Consider the following 11,291-nt stretch of genomic DNA (forward strand, 5'->3'; position numbering starts at 1 on the left):
TCACCAAAGCCTGGCCCATAGCCACTTTACTCTGTGAATATAAATGCAGTGAGTGATTTCTTCAGCCGTCCATCAGTCCTGGTGGTAACATAATCTGCCTCTGTGCAGCGTTTTTAAAGGAAACTCTTGTCTCTTTCTGTTTATCTCTTTCTCCTCACTGTCGATTTCGAACTGAACTTTCCCTCCTGAATTTCTCAGAGGTCATTTTAAAGTCCTCGTCCGTCTTCTCTGCTCTGCTCTGCTCATCTGCTTCTGCCCAGAAACAAAATCTCAACAGGAGGATGTAAGGAGTCGGGCACCAGCTTCACCTTCAAACCCTCTTTCCTCCAGAGAGCTTATATATCCGTGATATATTCACATCGAGATGACCTACGCTGCCTCTTGTTGACGCTCTCTACAGACAATAAACCTTCATCACACGGCGTTATCCTTCTCCCCTCCCCTTTAAATCTCCCTCACTGTTAATGCTCTTAATCTCTCTCTTTCTGCAGGATCAGTCAGACAAGAGCAAGAGCGATGATGAGTGAGAAGTGGATGCCAGGACGTGAGGATATAGTTTATAGCACTTATAAACAAAAGGACAATATCTTCCATTACTGTCGTTCATGTGCAAATTCATTTTTTTTTTAAATTTTGCATCATTTGTCCTCTTTGTCTGTCTGTAGTGTTTGTACTGTCGTCCCTTCTCCCCCGGCTTGGAAATGTATTACTAATAATCAATAAGCTACAGCAATACCAATCTGCTTATATTCCTGTTTTTAAAACAATTTTTTAGTATATATTTTTTAACTCTGTGCTTTAACTAAGATTTAAATTCTGTATGAAAAAAGGAAAACAAAACAAACAAAAAAAAATTTGGTCATGCCACAAGCGCTTTTGCTTTATTTGTACTTGCTTGCTTGCACTTTTAGAAAATGAAATCTTAATATCCAAATTTTAAAGATGTGTAATAAAAACAAATATATATATACAGTATATTTAGCCAAGGACATCCAAGTGAATTTTGGGAGCCACTGGTGATTAAAAAGAAAATGGCAATCAAGTTTTTAACTTTTTGATTTATTGTTTATTGCAGTGCCAAATATTGAAGCGTAGAGAAACTGATTGTTCGCCAAACCCCGCCCCCGATAAAAGATCGTCTAATCATAGCTCAGCAACGGTAGTTAGGTATGGCAAGCCTGTCAAACTTTAGATAAACAGCATTTAAGACAATGTGGAGGGTGCCTTTCCAAAACCAAAAACCATAGAGCAAAAGGTATAAGGAATAGATTACACCGTGTTTATCTGCTGTTACATACAGTAAGCTGCAAAGGTTAGCAGGTCCGGTTCTTTAGCTCACTTCCACAGTGGTAACTAGAGCTGAGACGATTATTCGATTGACAGAAAAATAGTCGGCAACTGTTATTATTAATATTCAAATATTCGAGACGATTCTAGGAACTAGATGATTTCACTATTTCTGGGTGTTTGGACTTTAAGACATCGTGTTTAGTTCTGTGAAGTATTGATGGGCATTTTTGACATTACATTACATTTAATCACTTGACAGACGCTTTTATCAAAAGTGACTTAAAAGTGAACAAGCACTTAAGCTTCAGTGTAGTAGGACTAAACGATTAATTCAAAAATAACCGGCAGATTAATCGTTAAGAAAATCAACATTAGTGTGTTAGTGTTCCTTCCAGTCATTGAGTTCATCGTTGACCACGTACATTAGTTTGAGGGGTGATTGGTTATCTTTAAAAAGCTCCAATCACGACGAGAACATCTACTGTGAATCTACTGTGAAGCTAATGGTGTCTTCTCTGGCTACTGTTAGCAGCTCTGTCCTGCTCTTCAGTGGATTTGGGGAAGCTTACTCACCAGCCAGTGTTACTCAGGAGTTATGTTTGCCAAACACACCGGTTAGTGCTTTTACTGTAGTAATTTTAGAGGTGAAAACATACTGTAAAATACATGTAAGAGTGTAAGCTAAAAACCAAACGGGTTACGTTACAACACATAAACAGTCCGGATGCTGACTTTTGTCTTTTAGAGCGATATCATGATGCAGCGATTTCTTGCCTAGTTTCAGTAGAACACTTAGAGGCAGTTACTTTCATTACCAATTAATCTGCAGTTTATTTCTTGGATTAATCAATGAATCGTCAATTAAAGTAAAAAAAAATGACAATCGCTGTCCAAGGTGACGTCTTCAAATGTCTCTTCAAATGTCACGTCAAGTGTTTCGTCCGTCAGTCGAAAACCCAACGATTGGTTCAGTTTGTCATTGCAGAATTTTTTCACTACATTTGTTTGATAAACAAGTGAAACGATTAATCGGTTTTTCTGTTGATCAACTAATTGTTTCAGCTCTACACCTGTTTCAATTGCTCTGAAATTCAAAAGCTTGTCAGACATAGCATCAACTAACTACGGGCTCAGCAAACGGTCCATAACAAAGACAACAGGATTGTGAGAGTTGAGACAATTATATCGAACATTTATGCGTCTTAGAGCCTTTATTATGACAAGATGTCAGTTGTTGCCCGATGGTTTTTAGATTAATTTGAGGTGGCCATGAATGCTTAATGCTTTTTGAATTGCTTTTATTAAGAAAACTGTAACCTTATATTATGTAAGTGGCGCATCATGTAGATAGTTCCACGTGTTTCATGTATCTGCTTCTAATTCTTCCAAGTTGTTGTGACTCAGCAGAAGCTTTGAACTCAATAATTTTCTCGCGCAGAAAGGTGCGTTCAGGTATTGGGGTTTTTTTTGAGAAAGAGGCCTTCAGAGCAACATCTCATGGTGGGCAGCAGATTCACAGGGAAACACCTTGTTTTGTTGAATAAAACCAGCATCTTATTGTAGCAGTAACTGTAGCTCTTTAAAGCGTCTGAAAACGTTACACAATGCGGTCCGTTGCAGCAAACAGATTGTAAAGAACCAAGTCTCAGCTGGATTTTTTGCAGTTTATAAAAATGGTTGACAAATATTTCAAAGAAAACAGTATTATGGGTTTAAAACTCTTGTTTGAATGACATTGAATATAACAGTATATTTTAAACGATGTCTTGATTTATACATTTGGATTGACGTGTTTGTGTTGCTTGTCATTTTATTGGTTTATATGTTGTTTGTAGCATGAACTCTTTTGGCAATATACTGTGTACATGCAGATACATCATTTTATGTGCTTGCCAACTCTCCATAAGTGTGACTTACTCTTTGCTTTCTTTGCACAGTGTCTTTGTGGTTGTATCTCATAGCCCAGGGCAAATAAAATCTCACAGATTTTCAGCACAAAAAGAATGTCTTATTTATTCATTGATCTATTTTTGCTGGAAACCATTTTTACAATATTGAAGTTTGTGAATATGTAAGAGGATTTGTGATGCACACTTACTGTACATTTAAAATGGAAAGTCCTCAGAGTCCTGAATTTAATTTAGCGTTTCAGTTAGAAAACTGCAGTGGTGGAATGTAACACATAAGAACATTTACATAAAATCAGTACTTATGTAAGAATTTGAACCACTTGTGCTTTACTTTAGGTTTTTTTTAATTCCACTTCACAACATTTCAGAGGAAAATATTGAACTTTTTGCCCCACTACAGTAATTTTGGACAAATTTAGTTAATATATTTTTTTTCCTACATATAAACAGTTAAAATATGATGATTTGTTATTGATTGAACTACACCTGGCATCAACATGCGTCTCAGGTGATCCAAGTGGACAGCTCTATGTATGATTAGATATATATACTTTAATATTAATATTTATTATCAGTTTACTAAGATGCATCTCGAGATATTGTGATTGGATCCCACATCCTTGCTCTATACATACGTATTCCCAAATTTCTGTTTGCAAATACCCAATACATTGTTTTCACAACATTGTCTTCACGTCCACACTGCTAAAAGAATGTGGCCACATGTGGTCCAGTGGTCAGAGTGACTCGTTTTCAAACGCTTCCTCAATGCGTTCACACCTGTACTTGTGATCTTGTGAAGCTGTCCACTTGTGATCAGCCAAGATGACGCTGGGTAATTATGAGGAAACTTTTTGAGAATTTTTCAAACCAAACAATCATGTAGTTGAGAAAGTTATCAGCAGACTGCGTCTCCTGTGCATAGTTTAAAAAACAGTTAAACCTCAACTACAGAAATAAAATACTGCTTAGAAATGATTGCAATAAGTAACGTGAGTAATAATCCAATGATGTATTATAGTTTAACAGTCACTTAACAATTTCTGCATAATGAGTAATTTCACTTTTTATACTTTTGTATACATTCGAGATTATAATAAAACTTGCTATTTTTAATGCAGAACTTTTCCTTATTGTGGAGTGTTTTTACATCATTAGTAAAGGATCTGAACACTGTGCTACTGCTGCTGCCTTTTAATAGAGTTAGAAACAGGACATCAAAAAATATATAAATTAAATTCATTAATGGTCTTGAATACACTTAAATATAACCTGTAACGTTTCAGGTTGCTGGACTTGATGCAACAATGGTTGCTCTCGTTTTCTGTAACTGTTCTCCAGGGATGCTCTTTGTGTTATTGTACCTGCTAACTGCCATTTAAAAGTCTTAAAAGTCTCACATCTAAACTGATAAAACTTACAGACTTCCTCTCTCAGGTCACTCTACTCCAGGGTTTCTGCAGCGTTCACCAATTAAATTTAATACTGCACAGAATACAATTTAACACCTGTTACCAACCATGCTGTTCAAACTATGTTAGTATGATGGACAGTCAGTCACAATTAAATATGTATTTATTCATTTATCCCCATCTACATTATGAGCCTCCAACCTACTGTCGCAGCAGTAGCTGTGTAATTGTGTTTGCTGCAGGTCTGATGGTGCGAAGTGAAATTACACAAGAAAAGATTGACCAGCCTCCAGCAGAACAATCCAGTGTCACCGCAATCTGTCTTTTAGTTTACAGGTGTATAATGTCTCCTGACAGAGAAGCAGCGAAGAGAGAATTGAAGACTTTTGTACCAGACACCCACATTTTCGTAAACAAGCAACGACGTGGCGTCGCAGTGAGGTCAAATCTGACATTTTTTGGTAAATCTCTTGAGGATGAAAGAACAGCAAACATGTCTCCTCTTTATTCATTTGCCCAGTTTTACAGTCTGGTGTGTAATGAGCACAGATATATTTTAATTTGTTTTGACTCATTTCTTTTTTCTCCTGACCTGAGGAGAGTGTTTTTGAACATTTCTGTAGACACAGTGTTGAGGAGTTGAAAGCTGGTGTTGCCTTGAGACCCACTCTGAACTTCTATTGAGGACTCAAAATGCATCCTATTAAATCTACTAAATTACTTACAGCCATCACTTATTTCACTGACTATATTTAACATGAATCAGGTTCGACAGGATCAAATTTCTTGGCAAAGCGAGACCCTGTTTTGAAGATGAAAATATTTTACTCCTGTAGTTTAGATCCAAAAACACAAGTGGTTTTGTCTGCAGCATTTCATGTCAAGTCTGTAACTGCCACAGCCTCTTGGAGGGTTTAAGACTCTCCATCGCCAACACATCATCACAAATCACACGCATGGATCCCAGCCACCCAAGGTCTGAAGCCATGCTCCAGGTACTTCTCATCATATTTCCTGCCTTTGGCTTTTTAAGTGTCAGCATCTTGGGATTTCATGCTCCTACCGATTAAAAAATCGCTCCCTATCTCTGCAGACCAACTCCACTGGTGAAGTAACCTGTGTCATCAGGGGTTAGTCTCAGGAGTCAATGTATTTTCATCAAGCGGCCTATAGGTGGTGCCAGTATGCCGGTGTTTCATAAACTCATTCAAAGAACATAAGGGTGGGAAACAAGTAATTAAAATTTTAATTTCTCCTTTACGGTAATTACAATTTTAACCAGAAGTCATTTACCAAAGTCGAAGCAAACACCGCGGAGATTGATTTCTCAGAAATGAATTTGAAATTTCATTTCAATCTCATTTATTCTTACTTACTTTTCAGGAGTTTGAGGCGTCTACACACCTGTCTAAACCACTGCTGTGGTGTGTCTGCTCTGCTGACGGGTTCATACTGTCTGTTAATGGCATCATGGCTGCATTGTGCAACTCAGTCACACAAGGACAGAGGAAGGACCGTCATACTGTACAGCTGTCTGGACCCTCACACTCCGCAGCACATCAAAACAGCTTTCCTTTTTGTATTCCTGCCATTTTAAACAGAGCTTCACTAAGCCAATTCCCCCTGAAGAATGACCATACATCGCCCCCTTTTTATCTGCCTCTTTGAAGTGCCGAGCTGTTGGGATAGATTGAGCCCAGGAAGAGAGGGGCAAATTGGATGTTAATCCTTGTCTGAGTGCCAGAGATGTCAGCTGGAAAAAGTCAGGTGCCAGTGTGATTTCTGCTATTCCTCTGTAGCTTTTGTCCGGGGCTCACACCATCATCACATTCTCCAAGCAGCAGATGCAGGTCCTTCCAACCCCAAACTGATTCAGGGAATTTTCCTTCCTAATGACTCATGAATGGTGATCTGAAAGGGCCAGGTGCTCTCTATTATTAGAGAGCCCAGTTTGTCTGGTGTTGTAACCCGACCGCATTCAAAAGGCGGGAAATGGGCCCTATCGATGCTAACTCTTGCACAACTTAAAAGGAAGAGCGGGAAAATGCTTTGTCTCCCTTTGGATTCCGGGGTTCACTATCAGTTTAACGCATGAAAAGGCTCATTTTTCTTTGCAGCCCGGTAAGGTTTTGAGTCCGTGTAAGCTCACCGACATGAAGACAATGAGGGTTTCAGGTGCAAACAGTACATACAGGCCAATGTCATGTGTACCTGGTTTATCAAAGATTACATAAGGGCTGCAAAAACAATTACACTCATCATTGGTTGAGCTGTTGATTATTTCTTGTCATTAAAATGTCACAAAATGATAAAAAACTCTCCGTCACAAGTTTCCAAAGCCCTAGGTGACATCTTCAAATTGCTTGTTATGTCAACACAACAGTCCAAATGTCAAATTATTAAATCTCCCATTTTACAAGCTGGAAACACCAAATGTTTCCTCGATGAATAACATAATCGATCTAAATTATATATGAATAATGATATCAAGATCAAATTTTCTTTCTACTGAAGGCAGATCAACAGGGTTTAATACACAAATATCTTTCATATCATTAGGATGCAAACTAACAATTATTTTCATTATCAATTAAACTGTTTGTTGTTCCTAATAAATTGCTTAAAAGAGAGACAGTTTACAACACAATACAAACAAAGAGCAGAAAACACACATTTTAGAAGCTGGAAAATATTTGGCATTTTTGTTTGATAAATGACGATTAATTGATTATCAAAATAAATGGCTATTCATTTTCAAATGATTAACTAATTAATTAATTGACTAAACATTTCAGCTCTTGACAGATCAGTTTTTTATTTTTTAACAGTTTCTCTTACAGGTTTCGGTGCAAAATGGAGAGACATGCGTCCTCTGTTGCTCTACCCTTAAGTAGAGTCCCCTGCTGTATGACAAAAATACAAATCACAGCCCCATGGTTAATGGCTTACATGGAAGACGAAGAGACCATCAACATGTTCATGTATTAAAGTTTCAGGACTGTATCTGTTGTGATGCTATTGTGGTGATATCTGTCCAGACATATTTCACACCTTTTCATGATGACTCACGCTCTCATACAGACTCACAAGGTGAAAATAATACCTGTAACCTGTCACACTGATGCAGCTGGTAAATGTAACAACCACTGAAAGTAATTATCTGTCTGATGTTTAACAAACAAATTATTTTGACCTTAATCCAGGTCCTTTGAAAATCCAGTATTGCTAGATATCGAATATCACACACCTTCTTTTCAATAGCTAATTTATCCAAATTATTGGACGATGCCAACCCCTGACAGTGACTTGAAATGATAAGCTAGAAAGGAGATGTCTCACTTTGTTGGATTTGCTGTAACAAAAGAAACATTCAGTTTGGCCATGATACAGATCTTTAGGATTGGCTCAGGACATCTCTACTATGTTCTTCTTAGTTTAGCATGTTACCATGCTATCATTTGTATAAGTATTTGACAAATTGAAATTTTAACCTGATAATGCCACTGTTTCACTTAAGTGAAAATATATCAATATGCATCAAAACCTGAACTTGAACATGAATTTCTATTGTAAGCAAGAAAAGAAAATTGCTTTTTCCCTTTATCAACACACTTGCCATGACTTTACAATGAGTTACCTCAGTGGCCTTCAATGGCTGAAATCCAGTCCTCCAGTATGATTCACTCCCCCTGTTTTACATGAGTGGTCAGCAGTTACAGGTAGAGGAAAAGCTGTAAAGATTCAGGTTGCTCTGAACTGGAAGAATCATCTTTCCTGAAATAAGGTAAAAAACAGAAAACAGATAATAAGAAAATAGTGATTTTCACGCTGCTCTGAAAATTACATATTAAAAAATGATATATATGTTTGGCTTAATATCATGTATTCAAGTTGTCATGTATTTATTTGTAAAATAGTTTGTAAATTTGTTCAAATGATTTAGTATGTGTTTCGTTGTGAACTAAATAATGCATTTATGAAAACAAGATAAATTGCCCACATTCACGTTTGTCAATGTTTTTTTGTTTTTTTTTGGGATGAAGTTTACAACACATATAACAGCTTAAACATCGGTACCCAAGCCAACAGTTTGTATTTCCTTGCAAAATATAATACAAAAAAGGTTGTATGAGTAAAAATGTATTTAGAAACATACTTACCTAATAAGGATGGGTCATTGCTCTTTATGAATGGAGTAATTTAGTGGCCTCTCCCTCCAATAAAAAAATCCTCCAAAACATTTTAGAAGATGGTTCTTTTGTTTGAGTTGTTTTCGATTAAATAAAAGCCGTGAAATGATTTAAAATGAACTCATAATCGCTTTAAACCGTCACCATCACGATGAATAAACTCGTCTACGTAAGCAACGTTGATAAGCGAAGCATCATTAAATACGCACCTCAACGAATCAGCATAATGGTCGTCCAATCAGATTTGTCATTGATATTCTTAAGACCTGCCCCTTCACCAGTCAGCCCCTGGTCTCAGCTAAGACTTATTCTATTGGTTGAAAATATTGTCAGTCATGCGCCAACGGCTGTTTGTGCGTTCTGATTGGCCACTTTAATTTGAAAATTAAACGGTCAAAAAGACAGGAACGGAATTTTGCATGACAGACGTTACAAACGAAGGTATGATTGTAAATTTATTCCATATTTAATGGGTTTAACCGTGATATTGTTACATTTTCTGAGACATTTTAAAAGTCTTTGACAACATTGAGTATGTCAGACTTAGTGGCCATTGGCAGTGGCATATTTTATTTTATTACAAATCCCCAAAAATACTTTGTGTACCTGTAGCTAGCTAGCTTATGACGTGGTGGCAATTTTGAGACTTTGGATGATGGTTTTCTTTAATGTTATCCTTGTTTCATATATTTACACAAACTAGAGCTAGCATAGTTGGTTTTTAAGCTGGTATACAGTATGGTACAGCTGTTTCTGATTGTAGGAAATAATAACAGACAACGAGTTTCCCTTTGGCTATAATATACACTACTGTTCTGAAATGAGTTAGAACCATTGTATTATAATTAATTATTTTCTTCTTCGTGCTCCTATCCTTGCATAACAGCAGGTCGGATGAACGGTGATGCAGTGGTTACTACTGTTGCTCAACAGCAAGAGGGTTGGTCCTGAACCTGCCGGCTGGCTGGGGCCTTTCTGTGTGGAGTTTGCATATGCTCTTTGTCCCTGCATGGGTTTTCTCCAGGTACCCTGGCTTCCTCCCAAAGACATGCAAGTAAGGTTAAATAGCATCTCTAAATTGCTAATTGCTCTAAAGTGAATGTGAACAATATCAATTCAGTTATTTTTCTCAAAGATATTCCAGTGATTTTCCAGTTAGGCTATACTCTCTGAACAATGCCAAAAATGTTTGCATCAGCTGGGCCAAACATTACCTGTTATTATAGATTGTATATTATATAGTTAATGTTAATATATCTTGGAACAATAGCAACTTGTATCCTTTAAAAGAAGCTTTTTATTTTCAGTACAAACTCCTCCACACTTGTCTACACCACCATTATTTAATACTTGACAGCCTCCAGAACAAGTACCCTATTTTTCACTTTCCTTTCATTAGGTGGAAAGTTTAAACCAACTCCATCTGATTTTTTGACCCCGACTGCAAATCCTTTTCTATGTTTTGAACTTAGATAACCTTCTAATAAAATGGACTGTGTGTGGGTAGTGATAAATTCATCTGACAGCGCTTGTGTGTCTCAGAATCGATGAACACCAAAGGTGAAGACGGCAGGTGCTCTGCTGGTTCACTAAGGTCTGCGGAACAAAATCTGTCGACTCACAGCTGTGAGATATTTGCCAAATAGAAACTTTTCAGTGGAATGATTTACATAGCTCTGAAAGTTAAGTGTTATTAACTTGTTAAATTTGTTTGTTTAGAACAAAATGTAAAGCATTAAATTAAAATGTAAGCATTCTAGTTAAACATGCAGTCTGAGGAATCAGCCGAGGAAGTAGACAGAGATAAGTAGCCTATTTTGGTTCTCCCCAGCTGGTACAACTTACAATTGCACTGGCTCACATTCCTATTGTGTCAAAAGCAGATAAGCTGCTTGCTGCAGTGTTGAATTAGTTTCCTATTATCATAATTATTGTTAATGAATTGATCTGTCATGTTGTCTGAACTTGTGCATTAGTCACAGATGTGAGTTATTCTGTTTTTCCATAATTAAATCAGTCAGTCAGTCCAAGTTTATTTTTATTGGCCATTTGATTGAGGCATTTAATGATACTAAAGACACACACACACACACACACACACACACACACCTGTGATGAAGAGCAGATGCACCAAAGTTGAGCCAAACTATCCAGTTGTCCATCAAACCTGCAGAAACACTCCTGTGGGCTCTGGATCCCCATCAGTGTCAGAGTTTTATTTTCACAAATATTTTTTAGAGGCAGAGCTACCCTTCTGACATATATCTAATTTCATGGTTTGATGTAAACAGCAATGGACAGGCCGAGTTGTTTTTTCACTCTTAAGTGCATAGCACTGAGGTTCAGAAAAAAGGTAGCAGGTAAAGAGAACAGGAAGCTACTGTTGTAAACCCCTTAACATCCAGGTCACTCCTTTTGGGTCCCCTTAAGTAGATTTATGTTTGGAAAAAATAATCTTATGCCACACTGTCTATGTGAGTTTCAACCAT

At 37.2% G+C, this 11,291-nt stretch overlaps 1 protein-coding gene across 1 annotated transcript in view; it reads left to right on the forward strand.

Annotated features, from left to right (window-relative positions):
• Positions 1-3,294, forward strand: part of smarca2 (SWI/SNF related BAF chromatin remodeling complex subunit ATPase 2) — a 48,187-nt gene extending 44,893 nt beyond the window's left edge. Inside the window, exon 34 of the mRNA XM_023414430.2 lies at positions 492-3,294. Within this exon, the coding sequence (XP_023270198.1) occupies positions 492-527 (36 nt within the window). The 3' untranslated portion in view covers positions 528-3,294. The remainder of the gene's footprint in view (positions 1-491) is intronic.
• The last annotated feature ends 7,997 nt before the right edge of the window (positions 3,295-11,291 follow it).

Source organism: Seriola lalandi, unplaced genomic scaffold (assembly GCF_002814215.2).
Source record: "Seriola lalandi dorsalis isolate HSWRI2012SDOR001 ecotype SW California unplaced genomic scaffold, Sedor1 jcf7180002054524, whole genome shotgun sequence".
NCBI lineage: Eukaryota > Metazoa > Chordata > Actinopteri > Carangiformes > Carangidae > Seriola > Seriola lalandi.